We start from the raw sequence: 22,872 nt of genomic DNA, 5'->3' as shown, positions 1-22,872 counted from the left end.
TCTCTCATGAATAAATAAATAAAATCCTAAAAAAAAAATTGCTGAAGCAAAGCCAGGCCGAATCGTGTGTGGCGCACGGTGTTCCCCGTGGCTCTGTCGCGCCCGAGGGGTGATACACGGTCCCCTTTCCCAGGGATTCGGCTCGCAGGGTCTGGCTCTGCGGACGCGCTGCAGAGATGCTACAGGTCCTCGCTGGTTGTTTCACGTTCGCGTGCAAGCCCTGTCTGACCACAGCGCCCACGCACTGTCCCTACAGCCCACCGACCTGCTCTGGTGGACACGCCTCACCCGGGGGTCGGCGTGTTGACCGACCCTGAGGGCATGTGCCTCATCCTTCCTCAGGGACGCGGGGACGCAGCGGGGCCAGGAACTGTGTCCGGAGCTGCCTCAAAGCAGTACTTGCTCTTCGTTAAGCAGATGCTATGGTCGGAGCCAGAACTGGCCTTGTCACTGGTCCGAAGTCAGGCGGATCGCGGGCACCGGCCAGCCCTGCCCCGGGCCCCGGGCCATCTCCCCTCCGCCGTGGCTGGGGCACCGTCGTCGGCGTCCCGGTGATCGCAGGTGGAGGCTGAGACGCGGGGAGTGGCGGTGACCCGGGAGCCCAGGGTGCATCCCTGGGGGAGACAGAGAAGCGGGCTGGCCTCGCTGGTCCTGCTGGGGGGGGGGAGTGGCCAGCGGCAAGGGCCTCGTCACCAGAGGACAGGGTTTGGGGGGTGCCGGCGCTCTGCAAGCTGCAAGCCTGCAAATGCCTCGGGCAGGTGGGGGCGGTGAGTGCAAATGTCCAGGAGAGTCCGGCCGGAGGGCGCAGGCATGGCTTTGCAAGGGGCTGGGGGCAAGCAGCCTTTAAACTGGGCACTCAAGGCTGGCGACCCCAGTAACGGAAGCCCTGGGACCAGACGTCCCTGGTCCCTGAGGGGGATGGGCTGCCACCGTCGTGCTCGGCTCTTGGTTCCGGGCCTGCTGTTTCTGGGCGCGGCGCTGTCGATGGTGACGATGGTGACGTCTTCCTGGGTCTACGAGCGTTTGCTTGTGATCACCTGAAGTCCTCCCGGCAGGGCCGGTGGAGTCGCCACAACCTCGTAAACACCAACGGATGTGAGATAAACACAGAATGTGTTTTTTTTTTTTTTTTTCTGCCCGAGGAACTGGGGTCTTGGGAAACCCTAAACATTGGCAGCCCTAAGTGGCAGGGCTTATCTGGGAATCTGTTTTTTGATTTAACATCCGGAGGAACGCTCCCAGGGAGGACTTCCATATCTTGAAGAGGCAAGTGGATGGCGTGCCTGAGATTTCCTTTTTCTTTTCTTTTCTTTTCTTTTTTAATGATTTTATTTATTTGAGAGAGCGAGAGACACGAGCAGGGAGGAGGGAGGAGGGGGGAAGGAGGAAGGGCAGAGGGAGAGGGAGAAGCAGGGAGCCCGACGCGGGGCTTGATCCCAGGACCTTGAGCTCAAGACCTGAACTGACTGAGCCACCCAGGCCCCCCCGAGGTTTCTTTTCAAAATAGAACTCTCCTGGATTATTTCTTAGCTTTTTTGGGGTGAGGGAAAGGCCTAGATGCGCTGGAATTAACCACCTGTTGTGTGAGTGTCACAGAGAAGGCCCGGTGGGGGCTCACGTCCACACCACAAACCAGCCTCCTCTCACAAGAGAGGGCTGTTAATGATGGAAACTGTGTCTAGGGGAGGGGGGCAAAGGTTTCAGAATGTGTGATTTTCATTTGTGCTGATAATTTATCAACGTGGAGCATGAAGTCGTCGCTGCCAGAGTAAGGACACAGCAGAACCACGTGTGTCATGGGAGTCGTAAAACATTTATTGGGCGAAGGGGGAAAGCGGGCCATCCTGGCTCACCAACAGGGGTCTAGAGGCTGGAGGAGTGGGAGGAGGAGCAGCGGCCGTGAGCGGTGCTTCCGTCGCTGACTCCTGGCCGGGTTGTGGGATTGTGGAGCGGCAGCCCCTGCACGAGGCCTGGCGAATGGGAGCTACGAGTGCTATGGCCATAGCGGAGGCTCTGCAGGGCTGCGGTGGACCAACCCACGGCTGTGGGCCCCGGAAGCAGGAAAGGCAGCAGCTCCGGGCCCTGCAGATGGGTTGTTTCACAGAAGAGGCTGTGGAGGCTGCGGCATTTGGGGTGAGCTGCTGCTGGGACCAGGGAGGGCCTCGTGTGCATCGTCCCCTCCTCGGGTGTCCTGGATCTCATGTGCACACCCTGCATCGCCCACACGTTGGTTTGGTGATGACATGTATGTAGGTGACATCGCTCAAGCTTGGTCAGCACCCCCAGCCCTATGGGCCTGCCCTGGCTCTGCCCCTCTGACCTCCATAATTTCTCAACTTCTTCCAACAGGAGATAAGATTCATTTTGGTCTGAAAGAGGTATGCTTAAAAAAAAAAAGTCTTCTTTTATTAAAACAACGATTACAAATACTTCACTGGGCTCAATGGACTTCCACACACTCTCTCCAACGGGCCCAGCTCAGAGTCAAGGCATGCAGCACTTGGCCTTCCCGCGGTAACAGGTGCCATCGATCCTGGTAAAGAGCGGGCAAGGGGAGAAGTTGCAGGTGCCTCCTTTCCTGGCACAGATGTACTGGTCAGACCTCTGGCCGATACCCGTAAGGAAGCCAGCACCTGTGAGAAGAGAAAGAAAACACTTCAGACTCATGGCTTGCGGCCACGGTGACTCTAGAACACTTGATAAAGTGACCCTTTGGGAAGCACGTCGAAGAGCCTTCTCTTCCAAGAACTTTGCACTCAGTGTATCTCGGGGGCTGCTCCAGAGACAAGGCATCGCACGGGGCCCTCATTCTGAGGTCCCTGCCAGCTGTGGCCAAACGGAAGCCAATGATGAGCAGTGGGCTTCTGGGTGGGTGCAGTTCCCTTCTGCCCAGGGAGCTTTAAGGTGTGCGGGGAATTCACGTTAGTCCCCAAAGAAGTATCCTACTACATCGTACTAAAGCCCAGACACACATCTTGCTTCAGTAATGCTGAAGTGTGTTCCCGACTCTGGGAGCATTCCTAAACTACCCACCCCACTCCCATGCTGCCTCGCTGTACCATCCCCTCCACATCTTTGCTGAAATCTGGGATCCTTTCAGGTCACCTTGAGAGTATGGCCACGCCGTAACGCTTTCATTGGAACCGGTTTCACTGTTTCTGCTTTCTTCCCAATATCTCAGAATCTCATCGTCAGAAGGTGTCTAGATGAGTCTTCTACTCGATCCAATAGAGAACGAACTGCCCACGCTCTTCCCAGTAAGTGACTATCAAGCCACCGTTTTGCTTGCCTCCATGGATAGGTCTTATGGACTGAATTGTGTCGCCTCCACCAAAATGTGCATGCTGATGTCTTTCTTCACTGGCCAGCGCCCCAGCATGTGACTGCATTTGGAGGCAGGGCCTTTCAAGAGCTGATGAAGGTTAGATGTGGTCATAAAAGTTGTCTCGAATCCAATGGGCCTGGTATCCTCATAACAAGAGGACATTTGGACAAAAAGAAGGACGTGTACACGTAGAGGAAAAGCCACGTGAGGGCATGACAATAGGTGGCTGCTCGTGAGCCAAGGTGAGAGGCCTCAGGAGAAATGTTAACCTGCTGACACATTGACCTTGAACTTCAAGCCTTCAGAACTGGGAGAGAATTGATTTCTGTTGCTGAGGGAGACACCCTGTGCTATTTTCTTATGTCCGCTCCAGCTGAGTAACACAACAGGCCATCACCATCCTGGGGAACAGTCCATTCAAATGTCATGTGTCTCTACTTATCAGAAAGATGGTTTTCATACCGATTGAGATTGTCCTCTTACTTAATCCATATCCCTGTTGCAGCTATCTCATCTGACCTAGAACTGTGAGTGTCTCGTGACTAGATATTTGGCAATGTTTGGGGACATTGTTGGTTGTACAACTGTGGGGTATGTGGGGTGGATATTACAGGTATCTGGTGGGTGGAGGCCAGGGGTGCTGCCAGAGAATGGGATGCACAGAACAGCCCTCGTAACAGAGAATTATCTGGTGCTAAATGTCAGTAGCACCAAGGTTGAGAGATTGTGGTGTAGACCAGTGGTTCTCCATGCTGCATACACATTCAGTCAGCTGAGATGCTCTTAAAAATAGGGACTTAACTGTTGTAGGGTACTGTTGTAGAGTTTATGTGCTAAGATTAAAAAAAAAAATCGTAGATGCATCTAATGCCCAGTAAAGAATCAAGGGTCTCTGGGCCACTGGTTTTCAAATTTTAGTCAGAACTGACAGTAGAAAGAAAAAAAAAAAAAAAAAAACTGACAGTAGAGAATTCCCTTGTCAAGACTAAGGGCAAGGATCCTGGGGTCCTAGGATCGAGTCCTGCCTGCATCAGGCTCCCCACAGGCAGCCTGCTTCTCCCTCTTCCTGTGTCTCTGCCTCTCTCTCTGTGTCTCTCATGCATAAATAATTAAAAAAAAATTTTTTTAATAAATAAAATCTTAAAAAAAAAAGACTGAAGGCAGACAGGAAAGAAGCAAGGACAGTCCCTTCTAGTAATATAAAAAATTAAAATTATTAGGCATTTAGAAATTTGAATAGTTCATGGAAATAGAAAAATTGGAAATATTCTATCCATATAGAACAAAATAGAACAGACTTGAACAAACTTGAAAATTTAGTTGAGATAAAAAAAATCTTAGAAAAACACAACTCACTAAAATAAACAAGAAGTAGAAAATATAAATAGTCCCATAATTATCAAAGAAATCGAATCCGTAAATGAGACTCTTGGCTCGGATGGCTTGGTAGCAAATCCTACCAAGCAACAAATAAGAAATAGTGTCTACACAGCACACTGTTTTTCAGAATGGCAAGAGAAAGAACATTCACCAGCTCATGGTATGATACCAACATACATGGTCTTAATATCACCATCTAAAGAGATGAGCAAGGAAAGAAAAGGCAAACTACGGCTCAACCTCCCTGACCTGCAGAGAGGCAATGATCCTATATAAAATGTCAGCACACAGAATAAGTAAATAAATAAAACCAGGTTCAGTTTATTTCATAAATCCAAGCTTTCATTGAACATTTGAAGATCAACCTGTGCCTGTTAATGGTTAAAATAGAAAAATCCTATGATCATCCCAACAGATGCAGAAAAACATTGGGAAAAGTCAACACTAATGTATGATAAGAACTTAGACGGAATTTCCTTGATTTCATGAAGAAAATCTGCAGAAGCCTATAACCAGCAGTACACGTAATGGTCAAACATTGAAAACTTTTCATTTGAGATACCCAGCAAGACCAGCCTAATTTCGATCATCAATTGCATTGAACGTTGTACTTGAGATACTAACCATGGAAATAACAGAAGGAAAGAAAAATGATATAAAATTGAAAGGAAAAATAAAATTGTCACGATTTGCAGGCATTATGATTATATGTGGACAGTCTAAAAGGAATTAAAAGCAAATTTAATTTAAATTTAGTTTTCTGTATATGAGATCAATATAAAAAAATCAATTTTACTTCTGTGTATTGGCAACCAATGGATAAATCACCATATTGAAATGAAAATAAATGAAATTAAAATGAATCACCATATTGAAATATCAAATACCTAGTATTAAATCTAAGAAAATACAATACTTCTATATGCAAGAAATATAATATTCTTTGATAAATTAAAGAAAAACAGAATAAGTGGAAGTGGTATGGTTAAGCCCTGGAAGATTAATTTTTTTTCTCAAATGTTAATTTCCTCCAGATTAATCTGTAGATTTAACTCAATACCACAAAAATATCAAGATTTTTGCAGTAAAACTTGACAAGTTTATTCTAAAATTTATGTGAAAATTCAAAGGACCAAGAATAGTCAAGACACTCTTGGAGAAGAAGGTAGGAGGACTTGCTTTACTGGATTTGAGACTAATTATAGATCCACTGCAATTAGAGTGTGGTAAAGACACAAGGACAAAACATACAAATGGAACAGAGTAAAGAGTAGAGAAAGGGACCCAGGTGCATGTGTGCAGAATCAGTGTAGACCATCCACTTAGGAGAATAGTAGTGGGGAGTGGCCTCCTCAGAGCTGGTTCTGGGACACCTGGATATTCATATTGAAAAAAAAAATAACTTTACGCTTAACGATGTGGCATTATCTATCAAAATTATAAATTTCTTGTGATTTTTTTTAGATTTTTAAAATTTATTTATTTGAGAGAGAGAGAGTGAGAGCATGAGCAGGGCAGAGGGGTAGAGGGAGAGGGAGAAGCAGACTCCCCAGCTGAGCCGAGCATGGGGCTCGATCCCAGGACCCCAAGACCATGACCTGAGCCGAAGGCAGATGCTTAATTGACTGAGCCCCCAGGTGCCCCAACTTCTTGTGCTATCATCTATCTATCTATCTATCTATCTATCTATCTATCTATCTAATATGTGAATAACCTAGGATACACTAGCCCCTCCCGCATGTACCTAGCCAACTGAGAAGCACACACAAGCCGAGCTGTACTATTCAGCACGAGTGCCGAGGTGGCAAAAGTACCAGAAATATAGGAAGTCGTTACCAGAAAGGTCAAGCGAGGATTCCCCCCGGGACGGAGCAAGGGGCGGGTGCCCGAGAAGCCTGCAGGGGTATTTCTTAGGTGCCAGCCAGGTCCTACGTCTTGACTTAAACCCTGGTCCCCGGCTGCTTGTTTCATAATAACTCATTAAGTCGTACATTCCTGGTTTATGCTCTTTTCTGGATGCATGTGATGTTTTGCAGTTAAAAAAGGAAAACAAGTAAGAGTTGCTTCTGAAAGGTCTGCATATTTCCGGAGCTGTGCACGCCCCACGGTGCGTGTAGTCGCTGGTGCCCTGCCCCGTCCTCACGTGGGTGCAGTGCACCCTGCCCGTGGGCTCGGGGGTGACTCGCACCCGCTCTTCTCCCCTTCCCCGAGGGCGACAGCACTCCCCGGGACTTGGGGCTTATTCCTGTCTAGGTCCTCACCAAGCTGGCCTGGGAAATGCCATCCAGCTCATCCTGTGACGGTCACTGGAGCACCATAAACCAGAGGAATGTGGAAAAAGAGAAAACTCGCTTCTGGGTAAGAATGAGGGGTGAGGCGGAGCCGAGGGGGCGGGCCCGTTGGGAAAGCAGGCGTGTGCCGGTTTCTATGCTTGCCCCAAAGCAGGGCCTCTTTCAAGCGTACATTTATTGACCCACTACGGCTGGATTGTCCGTCGTCCCGCGTCCATGCAGCTGCAACACCAACGACTGCTCTAGTTGGCGGCAGTAACAGGTGTTGGTTGAAGGAAGGAGGCTGGATTCGGTGGCGGGGAGCTCAGTGGGTCCGTCGCGGGAGAGGGCAGGAAAGGGAAGGAGTGGGTCTGGGCACGAGCACGGAGAGGCTGGATTTTGGGGGTCATCGGAAGATGTATCTGCATAAAGCAGGGACCACGCCTTTCCACGCTACTCAGGGAACGTACCCTGCGCAGGCCAGACGCTGGTGGCTCACGGAGCAGTAGGTGAAACCATAAAGATCAGCGGGGCGCCTGGGTGGCTCCGTCGGTGAAGCGTCTGCCTTCAGTGCAGGTCACGAGCTCAGGGCCCTGGGATCGAGTCCTGCATCGGGCTCCCTGCTCAGCTGGGGGGTCTGCTTCTCCCTCTGCCCCTCCCCCTGCTTGTGCTCTCTCTCTCTCTCTCAAATAAATAAATACAATTTTTTTCTTTTTGAAGAAGATCAACACAGAGGGAGGCCTTCAGACTTTGCATAGAAGAGCCACAGAAAGAAAACTTCTTCGAGAGCCTTTGAAGAACAGGAGACAGGGAGGGGAGAGAAGGGGGACGGAGTGAGGGGATGGGGCGGATGCATGGCATGAGCTCAGGCTGTCATTCTGCTCGGACGTGTGGGCGCCGGTCAGCGGCGCGAGTGGGCCCCCCCGCCCCCAGCAGAGCTGGAAGGCAAAACTGGAGAGCTGTGGACTCAAGCTATCAGTTGCTTGGGCTAAAACGCCACCAGGCTGGGGTGAGAGGACAGCGAGTGGCCAGAATGATAAGGGGCTTTGCGAAGGAGGAGGCCCCCCCGCCCCGGGCGCTCCTGCCCAGGACGCTGCTGCCGGAGGGGGCTTGCGGGCAGGTCGGCAGCAGGACCCCCAGCTGCCTGGGCGCCCCGGCTGCGGCGGGTGAGGAGCAGACACGCAGGCCAGGGAAGGCCTCTCCGGCTCGGCCACGGTGGCTGCAGACACCCCTGCCCACGGCGGGGCATACGGGCACCTGGTGGCGGGCAGCGGCGCGACACAGTCCCAGGGGCAGGACGACCTACCGGAGTCACCGGGGGGTCACGGCGGGTGAGCGGAGGCTCTTCCCCTGCTCTGTCCTGCCGGGGAGGCCCTGCCCTCGAGCAGATGGGCCCTCCACGGAGGCCTGCGCTGGAGGCTACAGGACTGACTTCAGCTCTGGGAATCTTCCTTGGTTCGTCTTTTTAAGGATTTTATTTATTTGAGAGAGAGGAGAGCGGGGGTGCAGGGGGTGCAGAGGGAGAGGGAGAAGCAGACTCCCGGCTGAGCCTGCCCCCCCCCCGGCCCCCACCAGGCTCCATCCCAGCCCGGGACCCCGAGACCAGGACCCAAGTGCACAGCAGGCGTCGGGTCCCTAGGCCCCCGAGCCAGCAGGCGCCCTCTCCGGGGCTGCTTCGGCTGTCTGGGGACGGAAGCAGCGCACGGGGACTCCTGCGGGACAGGCCACCAAACTCCAGACGGGGCTGGAACAGGACCAAAGGCCCGAGGCCCAGTTCCACAGACACGCGGCCCACGGGGTCTCTGCTGGCCACGGCCCGCTCGGCCCGTCGGCAACGCCCGGTGTGAGTTCACGGGGGTTTCTAATCCAGGTCCTGCCTCCGTGGTTCTTGCGGTCCACACCCAGGAGGATACGGGGTCTGGGGCCACATCGGGGATCCAGTTCTTGTTCCAGGCTGCCCGGGGACTTGAAAGGTGACTTTTCTGAGACTCGCCGCCAAAAAGAAAAGCTCCGAACAGATGTGCAAAGTGGGGACAGCCGCCCCCGTGTGTGTGCGAGACATGCTGGCGCCTTTGGACAGATGACATTTGCACAACTGCTTTGTGGGGACAGGTGCCTTAGCAGGTGCCTCTGCGGGGCCTGGTTTGGGGGCCGCGGGGCCTCGTGTCTGAGGCGAGGGGGAAGGCGTTTTCCTCCACGGGACCCACAGGCCGCAGCAGGTGCATTCCTGGTGGCTGGTGCCAGAGGTCAGACAAGTGGAAGGAATTTGGGCAAGCAGGTTGGGGTGGGGACCGCGGAGTGAGACACTCAGGTGTGAGCAAGGGTGCACGAGCGGGGCGTCCTACTGCCTAAATCTTCATTTTAAAGGTGAGGAAACTGAGGTCCACACACCCGGGAGGGTGCTCAGTGCCCCGGAAGGGAAGGAGGGAGGATCCTGAGGAGTGGCCTGTGCCTCCGTCCCCCGGGTTTGGTCAGCTGTGCTCGAGCGAGGCGCGAAGCCCTGGGAGAGGGCGCAGCGGCTGCGGGACATCCTCCCCGTGACCCCGGGGCCACTTTGCTGTCGGCTGGCCCGCCTCCAGCCCACGAACCACCTGACTGTCAGTCTCCCAGTCTACAAAGCCTGGGGCCCACCCACACCTGCGGTTTCCTGCCGCACAAGACCTCACTCGGGGCGGCCCCAGAGCCTCCCGGCCCCGCGACCCCCTCTGTCCCCACACTTGGTGCCTGGAGGGCGTGCAAGGCCCGGGTTCGAGTCCTCCCTCTGCCTGTTAGCCATCCTGTGGGTCTGGCCGAGGTATTTATGCGCAGAAGGAAGATAATGATTTATCCTTCCCCACAGTTTGGGGAGAGGGTGGGTGGGGTGAAGTTAAAATGAGAGCTTTCGGGGTTTGCTGCTCTTCCCCTCCAGGCTCTCACCCCTGATATCCCTTCCGTGTGGTTTGTCTCTTTCCCACGCGCCCTACGTCCTGGCACTAGTTCGGGTAACTCGGGGCAGCACGTGCAGGTGCCACCGCGGCCAGGCCGCCCGGAAAGTCGGTGAAGTAGGCTGAGGCAGGGCGACAGGGAGCGGTGCGGCCTGCGGGGACCTGGGGGCAAGCGCCCGTCCGGGGAGCCGCCGCGGGAGCTCGCTGCTGCTGCTTGGGGGAGTGTGGCTTCCTTTGCTTGTGCTCTTAACAGAAGATACAAATCCGAATGTTATGTGACGCATCCTGAGTTTTGAATGGCAAGAAGGAAGTAAAAAAAAAAAAAAATTTTTTTCTCAAATGCCATGAACACCAGAATGATTTCCATCTTTCCTTTCCTTCTCAGCTTCCTCCAGGAAGCCTTCCGGCCCCTCGAGAGCAGCTCCGTGCCCCCCCCCCCCCACGTGCTCCCTCGGCACCCTGTACTTAGTGGCATGTCACAACACAGTGGTAATTACACAATTAATTATAAAACTGGGTTTCTTGTCATGCTCTGCTTCTAGAACGTCAGGTCATGCGATCCAGGACTGTGTTTTCCTGGCTCTTCCCCTGTTCCCAGGGCAATGCCTGCACACGGTAAGTGGCTTTAACTAAATGTCTGTTGCGTCAGGGGCGCCCTGGGCGGCTCAGTGGGTGACGCGTCTGTCCTCCGGCTCAGGTCATGATCTCAGGGCCCTGGGATCGAGCCCCTGCGTCGGGCTCCCTGCTGAGCCCCGGGAGTCGGCTTCTCCCTCCGCCCCACCCCCACTTGTGCTCTCTCTCTCTCTCTGTCTCTCTCTAACAAATAAATAAAATCTTTAAAAATAAACAAATAAATATTTGTTGAGTCAGTGAGGGCACAGCCTCAACCCATCCTGATTTCTAAACCTGGGTTCTCATCCAGCTGATGCAGGGGACTCACGTGGCCTTGTCATGAGACATCAGTCCGTGTTCACAGAAAGAAGATCTCTATAGGATAAAAGGGGGCAACTCTTTTTTGTTTTTTTTTTGTTTTTTTTTTTTTTTTCCTGATAGAGACAAAAACTGCTAAAAGAGAATGTCAAGCCTTGGTCTCCTGCTGTGACCCCGCTGTCATTCACTGGGGTGTGTGAGCCTTGGCTTCCCCGTGTTGTGAGGGGATGAGCCCTCCGGGGTCCCCCAGGAGGGGGTGAAGTGATCCCTTGAGAGGGCTCGGGGTGCGTCCCAGGGCAGCACCTGCGGGCAGCAGCACTCAGCCCCCCGAGGGCGGCCAGGGAGGCTGCTCCTGGGGCGGCTGAGTGGGCCCTGCGTGCTCTCCGCCTCCCTCCGCTCGCTGCTGTTCCTGGACGGAATGCCTAGGACATTTGGCTGCCCCTGAGTAGCCTTGGCAACCCTTTCACGTTCTCTGCGTCCAGGGAGATGCTTATCGTCCGAGGAGGCGGCGGCAGGCTGCAAGGAACCCTTCAAGCTACCAGGGGGGCCCTGGCTTTTCCGAGCTTGCGCTGACCCGCGGTCAGAAGTGGGGCCGGGCCGCTCCGGACTAACGCACACGTGCCCACGCGCAGCTGAAACCAGCGTGTACGCTCCCTGTGTGGCAGGCACCCGTATTTTCCATTGTCTTGGAAAAAAAAAAAAAAAGTGGTGGCGACTCGCTACACCGATTCCTCCACCCCTCGAGTGGGGCCAGGCTGCAGACGTGCAAACGCTGCGTTGCAACACTTTCGTGCCCACTTTCCAGGAGGGGGGACTGAGTCACGCTCGGAGCAGCTGTGGCACGTCTGCGGGATCCAGCGCGGGCGGCAGAGAAGCACAGTGGCATCTTTCAGAGGATTTTGGAGCTTTCGTGCTCTACGTGTCCCCCCACCCAGCGTGACCCGAGAAAGAGCTCGGGCACGAGATGCATGATTTGCTCAAGGCCACGATGAAACGTGTCGCCCGGTTGGTTCAATGTGCAGCGTCCCGCATCCTCCTCCACCAGGCACGCTGCTTTTCTGACCCAGGGGAGCTGGCATTTCTGGCCTCACAGGAAGCTCCCTCCTGGGCACGGGGGAGGTTTCCCACTCTGCAGAGGCCGGGAGGGCCTCCCAAGGAAGGCTGAAGACCACCTGTGCACCCTGACTGCGTGAGGTGAGTCAAAGGTGCAGGGTGAGCTGGCTTCGTGGGAGGGGCAGGTGGCACCTGCTTGCAGGCCACCTGGGAGGCCCCACCCGGCGACCGGGGTGAGCCGGAGCCGACAGCCTACACGTCTCTCAACCGGATGGATGGGAGGCTGGCCTCTGGACGCGAGGAGCCGTGTTGTGGATGGAGTAACTGGTCCCCTTCCACAGAGGATACTTCCTAGACGTCCCAGACACAGACGGAGGGGACAGGAGATGCCCGGGCTGCCTGACACTGGCTGCGCATCCCGGCCAAGCCCTGAGGGCAAGGGGCCCCAAACACAGTCAGGGATGGAGCCCTGAGTCTGTCCCCCGGCCGCTGGGCTGCCCGGTGGGCCCGGGAGCATCAGCCAGGAGTGCTCCCTGCAGGACTGGGATGTCAACCCCAGGTGCTCCCTGCAGGCCCAGGAGCCTACGCCCGGGGTGCTCCCTGCAGGACTGGGAGCATCAACCCAGGGTGCTCCCTGCAGGCTTGGGCCCTTGGGCTCTGGGGGGTCGCTCTTCAGGTCCCAGGCTCAGCAGCTTGCCCACCGCCGGCTGCCTAAACCGGCTGCTCAACCTCGGGGATGGTTTCCTGCCACATCCCCACCCCGGGACAGCAGAGGCGGCTGTCATCAGAGCTCAGACCCTGGACCCCCGGCGCAGGGCGAAGCTCAAAGCTCACCTGGGGGCAGGTAGGAGAAGAGAAGGCACAGAAGCAGCAGCAGCAAGTAGAGAGGCCTCATGACGGCCGCAGGCTGGGCCGGGATGCCCAGAGAAGGGAGAGAGGCTCCTCGCAGGCCGGGCTTCCTGAGGCTTCTGGAGGCTTCCAGGGGCTGCCAGAGGCGGGAGTGCCTCGGTATTTATAGGGCAGGGATTGCACAACCGCAGAGGTGATCTGAAGGGCGGTGTCGCAATGCAGAGTGAAATTCTAATAAATAACCTCTCGTGCCACTTGCCCCGAGTCGTCGGCGAGTCACGTGGACACGTTTCTCTGTCTGGCTGCGACTGGATTCGGCTCTCAGCCCGCTGATCGCTTTCCTGCCTCCATCGCTTTGCCTCTTCCAGGTCGTCACGTAGGTGGAACCAGACGGCATGTGGCCTTTTCAGATTGGCTTCTTCCGCCTGGGGATTTGCCCTCAAGGTTGCTCCCCGTCTCCTCATGGCTTGATGGCTCATCCCTTCTGAGCGCTGGGTAGTGAGTGTTCCACTGTCTGGGTGAACCAGGGTTCACTGGCTGAAGGACCTCCTGGTTGCCTCCAAGCTGCGGCGAATCTGAACACAGCTGCCGTGCACGTCTGGGTCAGGCTTTGTGTGGATGCGAAACCCTTTGTGTGGGTATCAAGGGGGGCGATTGCTGGGTCATATGGTAAGAGGTTCAGTTTGATTAAAAACTGCCCACCGCTCCTCTGGGGTGGCGGCCCGTTCCGCAGCCCCCCCCTCCCAGGGCTGAGCGCTCCTGTGGCTCCGACGGCCTCCCCAGCACCCGGTGTGGCCACGGCTCCAGATTTCGGCCACGCTCGCGGGTGGGGAGGGCTGTCTCCTCGATTTCAGCTGCATCTCCCTGACGACATGCGATGTGGAGCCCCTTTTCTTGTCCAGCCTTCCTTTTTTTCCACCTCGATGCATGTTCCTAGGAAGCTCTCAGCTACGGCTTCCCGGGAAGTGAGCCCCTGGTGGGGCCTCTGGGAGTCCGAAGGCCTGGTTTCCAGACGGGGCTGAGTCTTCCCAGCCTACAAGGAGGGGAGTCTCAGTCCTTCAGTTGTCAGGCTGAGGCATGGTGTTAGCTAATATCTGAGGATAGCTCGAGTTCCCATCAATCCTAAAGATTTAAACATGTTTTGTCTGTCGTTAATTTTCATAATTCTGCAAGCAGCTTTCGTAGTGACTCAGTTTTCATGAGCAACAGCAGCAGCTCTGGCTGGTTAGGCAACGGAGGAGTTTCCCAGGGGGACGGTGGGTAGCTCACAGGGGCCTGGGCCGGGAGCTCAGCTCCCAGGGACACTGTGCAAACTGTGCCTGAGGTCTGGTGTGATGTGGACCCCTGTGCCGTGGCCATGTGTGTGAGACACCAGGCTTGCTGGCCTTCACCACCACCGGCAAAGCGCCATCTGTGCCAATGCAGCACCTTCCAGATGATTCCGTGGCAGCCCTGCCAGAGAGAGGGACATAGAGATGCACAGAGACAGACAGGCAGGCTAGGGTTGGGCAGCAGGGGCCTCCCTCCCCTGCCCTTCTCACCCTGGGCCCCACCATCGGTCCCGCTGTCCCACCAGCCCTGGGTCAGGTTGGCAGAGCTTCAGTCGCAGACCTAGCTGCAAGGGAGCCTGGGCGAGCAAGGCCGCCACGTATTCAGCACCTGCCGCAGGGTGTCCTTGCCTCTCACGAAGCTCTGGAGTTAGCGCAGTCCCCAGACACCCAGGAGGGTTAAGATGCCGGGTGAATAGAAACATATGCAAGGGCTTATTACATTCAAATGCATTGATTCTTTCACGGGCCGGGTCAAGTGCACTCATTCAATTCCCGTTATGTGCCCGGAGGTCTTCTGGTGGCTTGGGGTGCAGCGAGGAATGGGCTCTCTGGAGGCCGCCTGCACACATCTGGCTGGGGAGGCAGATGGGCACACAGGTGGTTACCATGACACTCGGCAGGTGCTCTGATGGGGACGTGGTTGGGGCGGGGGCTGGGCCAGGCCGGTGCCAGTGCTGGGGCTGGAAGGGTATGTACGCGTACATCACGCCGGTCGGTGTTGGGGCACGTCCTTAGCAGTAGGGAGGCTTTGGAGGACTGGAATCGGGGGAAGTAAGTGGAACAGCCGGAGGGAAGTGTGGAAGGTGGATGGAGAAGGGACTGGCCGCGGGAAGACCAGGCGAGGCAGGTGGAGCTATTGGGATCCCAGCTGAGGTCCTGAGAAGGAGGGAAGGGACACGGACTCGAGGGATAATTAGAAGCCAAAGCCAGCCCGCCTGGTAGTAGACCGAAGGCGCTAGATTTCCGGTTCGGACTAGGTCCAAGTTGCATCGTACGTGGAGATGGGCTAAAGGGGAGGTGCATCTGATTCAGGAAACGGCGGTTGTGGGAATGTTTGAGCGTAAGGAGCGGCTGGCTTCGGGTTTCCCTGGGGGCGTGAGGCCACAGGGGACACCCCGCGCTGAACTGCGTGGGGAGCCCCGGGAGACAAGCCCCAGGACTCCCCAGGAGGGGGGATGTGGGAGCTGGGGTTATTCCTCCCCACACCCTCACTCACTGGTTAAAGCTGCTCCGAGCAGGAAGCTAATCCCTAGGCATTCACGGGTGGCAGAGGCAGGTGTCGGCTCTCGGGGGGCAGGTGATTGCACAGAAATGGTTGCGGGGGCCCTGGCGGGGAATGGGATCTGGAGGGAAAGAAGGCTTCTAACAAATCCCAGAGAAGATGGGCGGTGAAGGGAGCATGAAAGAAAACCATGGTTGGGGGGGAGGTGGGGATAGTGCGTGGAAGTCTGGGGAGGGGGCATTTTCAGAGGGAGAAATGCAGAAAATGCAGAAAACGTTGCGTGAGAACAAGCATTACAGAGTGTTTGCCCGTCTGGTGAGGTTGTGAGAGCAAGCCCCAGACTCCTAGGTGTGCTGGCTTCCAGGTGGCTGTAGCAGGTATGAGGGGCCCCGGCCCTGCCCGAGTCGCCGACACTCCAGCCTCCGGCCCCCGGGGTCCAGTCTGCCTCCCGCTGACTCAATTTCCCTTCCCCACTAGCAGTTTTCTCCTTAATCTCCGGCACCTGACGGTGCCAGCTCCGTTCTTTCGCCCTCGGTTCTGTATCCACACCGGCTCCCGATGCTTCCAGGCCTCCCGCGTGGTTCTGGTGGTGTCGGGGTGCAGGCTGCCTCGCTGTGTGGCCCAAGGCCCCCGGCGGCGGCGGGGTCCCAAGTAGCCAGGGCGAGAAGGCACCGCCACCAGAGAGCCTCCGGGCGGGCGGGCGGCGTTGGAAACGGGACAGCAGCCGCACGGCTCCCAGCCCCCGGCTCATGCTGCTAAGAAGCATCAAGAAAATCGAGCTGTCCGTCTCGTTGACCGGGAGGCGAGGTCACAGATGGCCAAGTGAGGAGAGACCCCGGCTCCTTGGCTCCGTTTTGGGGGGAATATGCTGCAGTGCCTGCCGGTTAAGGGAGGGTGGGCGGCAGGCTGGGATGCACCCATCGTGTCTAGGCTTGCGCGGAGCCTCCAGCTTCTGTTTCGCGTAGCCATCCGCCCTCCGGAAGCTGCAGGCCAAGTTCAGGGCCACCTCTCCCGGTGAGGCCCAGCCCTTCCGATCTCTCCCGCCCATTCTCTTTGTTCACAGCCGGTTGGATTTGGCACCTGCTGCCTGGGACACTCTTGGCTTCTGTTCCCCCATGTGTGAAACGGGGGGACAGCATTCCCAGGGGTCAACGGTGCTGGTGTTTGTGGTGTTCACACAGACTGGCAGAGGGACCGGGGCTGGACTCACATTGCCCCCCATACAGGGTGCACGGAGGGGAATGCGAACAGCCACATCTACGGACCGCTCACAGGCACTGGGCTGGATGTGTAACTTGGCTGGTTCCTCAGTACAGATCCACTTGATGGCATTTCAATACTTAACGACGTAACAACGGTGTGCTGAGCACCGCAGGGGTGAAGAACATTCCCTGCCTCTGGGGGCTTGAAGTTCCTGGCGGTGAGCTGTGCTCATGTTCCCCATCACCTCCTCTGAGAAGCCCTCCCTGACTTCCACACATCACCCTGAAAGTGGCTGGGGACCTCTGAGCTGCTCCGTCTCACCCTCCTTCCCCATCACAGTGACCGTCACGTGCTCTCCCTGCTTGTCCCTACCCCCCACCCCCCGGCCTAGTCAGTGAGGTCTGAGCGAGGGGCTGTGTGGGAACCCCCTTCCTTTCCCACCAGGAGGGTCCGGTGTGCGGCAGAGAGAACCAGACACCGTCCGGAAGAAATGCACGAACAGAAGTGATTGACCCGAAAGGCCTCGGGTTTACAGTCTCCGGCCCTCCCTCCGTCGGGAGGGCAGCCCCTACGCCCTTACCGCCTTCTGGGGAATGGTAGTCATGGGATACTTTGTGATAGAAAAGCATGAGTCAGGGTCTCTTCGAGGAGGAACCTAAGATTTAAGGACATTCCTGTGGGGAGAAAGGAAAAGAAAATCTCTGTGTGTGCGTGTGTGCGTGTGTGCTCATAGTCATAGAGGCAAAGAGCCCAGAGCCTAAACGGAAAAGCCCAGTGTTTAGGTCTGGGAAGGGGAAGGGGGCTCAAAGGGGCGGGCCGTGAGCCAACCCTGCCTGTATTCATTCTGCACATTTTTATTCGGGGTGATCATTCGGTTAATGGGCGCCGCGTGCTGTTCTGTGGCTGTGCGTGTCCCGGGAGCAGTGGGCACAGTCCCCAACCTTCCCCTGGCTGCGCTCATGTGCACCAGACCTTGACTGTGGTCTGCTCAGGTCACCTCCTTGGCCAGCTGGTCTCCAGGACACCGTCTCCCAGGCCTCGGTGCTGGCCGCTGCCCGGAGGCAGGAGCCGTTTGGGTCAGGTGCTTGTCACACCTTGGGAGCATGAGACCTGTGCGCAGAGGCGAGGGCGGGCAGGTGGGGAGGGCCGGGCAGGTGGGTCGCAGCTGCCTCGCGGCCCCACAGCCGGGATCAGGTGAGATGCTGCCTTCCACTGTGGGGTTGAACGGTTCAGGCCGAACCCGGGCTCCCCCGAGGCCTGGTCTCCACAGGTCTGTGGGAGCCGCTCCTCGGGACGGGGGTGCAGGGGAAAGAAGGGCAGAGGCTGACAGCAGCTCCCCAGGGCAGGGCCGGGGGCAGACCCCACACCTGTGCATGCACCCACGTGCGGAGCCTCGGAGGCCACGGGGGGCAATGAAGTGGCCCCTGCGGCAGCAGACTGGGCTGTGATCCTGCGCCTCCAGCCAGGGGCAAGGTCCCTGTGCACATGGCATTGAGCTGCTGCCCCGCTGCCGGGGAGACCCCACAGTCCCCACCAGAGGCTCGTGTGCATCTCCGAAGTATAAGATGAAGAAGTGACAGATGGTGAGAGGCGTCCGACCAGCACCGCTGCTCGCAGCTCTTGCTTCGGGCCGGCTCCGCATTGTCCCCGCCGCCCCGGGTGCCACACCTGCACTGGCAGCGCCACCGGTACCGAGCGAGGGCCCAGAATTGAACCCAGGTGGACGGACCGTGGGGAGGGGGCCGGTCTCAGCCGTCTTCCCTGCTGCCCGCGTTCTTCACACAAACCACAGACATTTTTGTGAAAAGCTAAGACGATTCTGCTTGCGGATCCTGAACGGGACCGCGGCCTTGTGTTCTGCTTCCTGCAGATTAGGGATTGCTGGCGACTTGGTTTCTCTCCGCCCGCGGTGTTTCCCTCTGCCGCTGCAGCGCTGCCTACGTGCACGTCTTCACACGTGCAAGGGCTTTTATTTATTTTTTTTATTTTTTAAAGATTTTATTTATTCATTCATGAGAGACACAGAGAGAGAGGCAGAGACACAGGCAGAGGGAGAAGCAGGCTCCATGCACGGAGCCCGATGTGGGACTCGATCCCGGGTCTCCAGGATCACATCCTGGGCCAAAGGCAGGCACCAAACCGCTGAGCCACCGAGGATCCCCTGCAAGTGCTTTTTTTAAAAGCAACATGCCATTACTGTGGTGGAGCGTGCTTCATTTCCGATGTTCATTTGGGCATTTTTTTAAATATCATTGGATCATTTTTATAATGCACCTACACTGCACCTGTGTTCCATCTACGATGGAATACTTTAAAAAAAAGATTTATTTTAGAAAGAGAAAGTGAGAGAGTAAGCCCACATAGGTGGGGGCGAGGGGAAGAGAAAGAGAAAGAACCCAAGCCGACTCCCAGCTCATCACAGAGCCCGACACGGGGCTCCATCTCCCGACCCTGAGATCATGACCTGCACCCAAACCAAGAGCCAGACGCTCCACGGACTGAGCCATCCAGGTGCCCCTTCGGCAGGATATTCTTGAGAAAATAACTTTTGTTTGGAACTTATGGTAAGATACATAAAACATAATATTTACCAAGCTAACCATTTGAATGTACAGTTCGGAGGGGTTAAGTGTAGTCACACTGTTGTGCAACCGTCACCGCCATCCAGCCCCAGAAGCATCCTTCTCCCGAGAGGGGAACTCTGTGCCCGTTAAACACCAACACCCCTTCTCCCCGGCCCCAGCCCCTGGGAGCCTCCACTCGGCTTCCCGTCTCTGAATCCGACCGCTCTGAACCTCACGTAAGTGCGATCACGCGGTATTCACAAGTCGTCCAGTTTCATTCATGCTGCGGCAGGTGTCAAAATTTCCCTTCTTAAGGCTGGGCAAAGTTTCAGGGCGCTTTGAAGAAATACAAGATCAGTAGTAATTCTACAGCTGAGGAAAGTCCCTAACTCAGGACCCTCTTCTCTGCTCACCCTCCGTCTCCCTGTACTTAGTAGGGCAAAGCCTCCCTAGAGGTAATCAGCCCGCACCCCAGCTGCCAGTGATCCTCCCGGGAGGTGTTAATACCTCTGATTTCTGTACCAGAACTGATGCTTGGACAGTGTTCCCCCCTAAAATGTAAACACACTCCATGAAGGTCACATGGTCGTGACCAATTGATCCCCCTCAGGCAGCTGCAAGCCTGCCTGTCCCAGCTCAGGCACGGGACCGGAGCAGAGCCCTGCGTGGGTGCCAACTTCCACAGTGATGCTCGAGTTGCCATGTACGGCCCCGTAGAATCGTAGCCTCATGGCATCCGAGCAGGAAAGGACGTGAGCATTTCCTCTGCAGAGTCCCTGGTTTCCATGGAGACATGATGGTTCTACCAAGTACCAACAAGTCCCACGCTCTGGGCCTTGCCCTGCTTCCCCCAGAACAGCCCAGATACATCCACTCTCTGTGTCAGGGCTGAGGATGAGCTTCTGTCCGACAAAGGGTTTCTGGGAGTTAGGAAGGAAGGGACCAAACAAGTCCAGCTCAACACAACCAGATGTTTTGCAGATACAGAGACCAAATGCAGAGTGAAGGCATGTCTGCAACGTCCTAACACTTTCGTGAAATGGGGACCATTGGAGGTGTCTGTAGCGAGTCTGTGTCTGTCCCGGCCCCTGGACCTGGCCCCTCTGGCCTGGCTAGGGTGGCAATGCTGCCCAGAAGGTCCGGCTGGTCTCTCTTCACCCTTGCGTGAGGCCTTCATTTCCAGAATCTCTGATTCTGAGCATACGTGGGACTCTGAGATCCTTGATTTGTAGGGACTTGCTTTTTGTCTCACACTAAAGCCAACCACAACCACACCTGCCTGCTGCTGAATGTTTGCTGGGTTGATTTTTAATGTTGACATTGTTGAAAACAGAGGCGATTGAAAGAATACCAGAAACCCAGGGGGGAATTTATTTTGGTATGTGAAGCAAAAGAGTTGCTAGACCCCAAAGGAAGTAAAACCAGTTTTGAGTGTGCAACTTCATTCCCCAACAGAAATCCCCTAGACCAGTTCCCGCTGTAACCAGCTCTTCCCATTGGTGATTTGAACACCGACTTTCCTTCTTGTAAGTAGGTAATGATGTCAGAAGTCTGGAACTGTCGGGGTCATGAGGATCTGGGAAAGCCTGGGCTGGAGCCAGGAGGTAGGATGGTCAGGTGGGAAGCCTCCGGGAAAAAGTGCCGGGAGGCCAGTCCTGAGTCAGAGCTTAGGTACAGCCGGCTGTGTGAGATCTTTGACAAATTACAGGCTGTTTACCATTCTTAGTTTCCTCTCTAGAAGAAAAACAACAACAACAGCAGCAAAAACAAACCACGGGAATTTTATGGGATTTTTAGAGACCAGTTTCCAAACTGGACAGCCCATTGCAATCACCTGGAGCATCTTTAGAAACAGCCTCCGAATTAGAATTGCCAACAGCAATAGTCTAGAATTTGTCTTTTAAATATGCTCCCCCAATAAACACAGATCGTGCAATGCCATTTGTTCTATGTTCTCACGTATCTTCATGCATTTCTTTGATTTGTCAATGCACACTGTTTCATTGTGGCTTTTTAAAGTTGGGGTGAATCTTACAGTTAATCATAATAATTTTAATATAAAAAGTCTGTAAGATTATAAAGTATACTAAATAATAATGATGATAATTAATGTGGTCTTTCCTCCATTGAAAAGTAGGTAAAGAAATATGAATCTAGGGCGCCTGGGTGGCTCAGTCGGTTGAGTGTCTACCTTTGGCTCAGGTCATGATCTCAGGGTCCTGGGGTTGAGCCTCACGTCAGGCTCCCTGCTCAGCAGGTAGTCTGGTTCTCCTCTCTCTCTCGCCCTCCCCCTGCTTGTGCTCTCTCTCTCTCAAATAAATAAATAAAATCTTAAAAAAAAAAAAAAGAAATGTGAATCTTACATTTACTGGCATTTTTATATTAAGGAAACACCTAATCTCATTTCCATTTTTATGGTAGTCTTAGGAAGTAGGCCTCGAGGAATAAATTATTCCCTTTTCATAGAAAAAGCAGGCTCGAGTAGGTTAGACAGGTTATTCTTTGATTTATTTATTTATTCAATCAATATTAATAATAAGCATCTTCCCTAGGAGAGGTGCCAGGCTAGGTTAAAGGGTTGCAAAGATGAATAAAGACCTGGTTTCTGTCCTCAGGGAGCTCGCAGGCTCATGGGGACATAGTTATACCCATGGCTGGATTGAATTATATTGAATTATGGCCCTAAAAGCCCCTTCGGGAGCTGCGGGGACAGAAGGATTGGCTCTGACTGGGGGTTGGGATCCTCCCCTCCTTCCCACTGTTGCTCTGTATCCCAGCCCCACACAGTCTGAGGGATTTGTCAGGGGCAACACCAGGCAGAGGAAAGGGTTTGACTCCGGGCACATCACTACTTGATTTATCCCACAAACGTGCACGGAACGCTTTTTCATCAATGCTGTGCTGGGCACACACGAAGATGGACGAGACAGGTATGCGTTCTCGATCTGAGCATGGCACACAAATATTAAAAATTTTGCGAGTGTTAAATTCTCTGAAGGAGGAGCATGTGCAGTAGCACTCGTACAAGACAAGGTCCCTGGTCTCATCTGGCTGTGAGGTTAGTCCCTTCAGAGCTTGGGATTTGAGGCTGAGATTTAAGAGATGAGCAGAAGTCCAGGCAAAAGGAGTGATGCAGGGAGAGATGGATTAAGAGCCTTCTAGGCCGAGGAGAGAGGGTCCCTACGGGCCTTCCACGGAAGGAACCCCAGCAGTGCGCCACAGCTGGAGCTGAAAGACCGAGGGCGGCGGGAAGGAGGAGTGCAGGGGGCAGGAGAGGCCCTGTCTCATGCCTCGGAGCACTGCTAAGAGTTGTGGATCTTGGGCACCTGGGGGGCTCAGTCGGTGAAGCGTCTGCCTTCGGCTCAGCTCACGATCCCGGGGTCCTGGGATGGAGCCCCGCGTTGGGCTCCCTGCTCGGCCGAGTCTGCTTCTCCCTCTCCGTCTGCCACGTCGCCCACTGTGCTCGCTTGCTCTCTCTCTTTCTCAAATATATAAATAAAATCTTTATTTTTTTTAAAAAAAGTATTATGGATCTTCCTCTGGGGACAATAGGAAACTGTAGAAAAATAATTTTTAAAAAAGATTTTTTATTTTATTTTTTAAAAAGAATTATTTATTTATTCATGAGAGACAGAGAGAGAGGCAGAGACACAGGGAGAGGGAGAAGTAGGCTCCATGCAGGGAGCCCGATCTGGGACTCGATCCCGGGGCTCCAGGATCATGCCCTCAGAGCCAAAGACACTCAACGCCGAGCCACCCAGGCCTCCCTAAAAGAGATTTTTTAAAAGATAAATATACATTATGGTAAAGCATACACAACA

The 22,872-nt window shown here is 54.8% G+C and overlaps 1 protein-coding gene across 1 annotated transcript; it reads right to left on the bottom strand.

The window, feature by feature from the left end:
* Positions 1-1,794: 1,794 nt before the first annotated feature.
* Positions 1,795-12,925, bottom strand: DEFB1 (defensin beta 1). The gene is made up of 2 exons (XM_025445635.3): positions 12,717-12,925; positions 1,795-2,633 (listed from the first exon to the last, which is right to left on the bottom strand). The coding sequence occupies exons 1-2, from the start codon at positions 12,775-12,777 to the stop codon at positions 2,485-2,487; spliced, it is 210 nt and encodes a 69-aa protein (XP_025301420.1). The 5' UTR covers positions 12,778-12,925; the 3' UTR covers positions 1,795-2,484.
* Positions 12,926-22,872: the final 9,947 nt, after the last annotated feature.

The sequence above is a fragment of the Canis lupus genome, chromosome 16 (genome assembly GCF_003254725.2).
Source record: "Canis lupus dingo isolate Sandy chromosome 16, ASM325472v2, whole genome shotgun sequence".
Classification (NCBI taxonomy): domain Eukaryota; kingdom Metazoa; phylum Chordata; class Mammalia; order Carnivora; family Canidae; genus Canis; species Canis lupus.
Note: the sequence above shows the minus strand (reverse complement) of the source record. Positions and strands in the feature narration are given on the sequence as shown.

Excerpts from the sequence above, each read along its gene's own strand:
- DEFB1 (XM_025445635.3), bottom strand. The coding sequence starts at position 12,777 with ATGAGGCCTCTCTACTTGCTGCTGCTGCTTCTGTGCCTTCTCTTCTCC. Across the intron at positions 2,634-12,716 it reads CTTCTCCTACCTGCCCCCAG|GTGCTGGCTTCCTTACGGGT; the intron begins GTGAGCTTTGAG and ends CTCTTCTCACAG.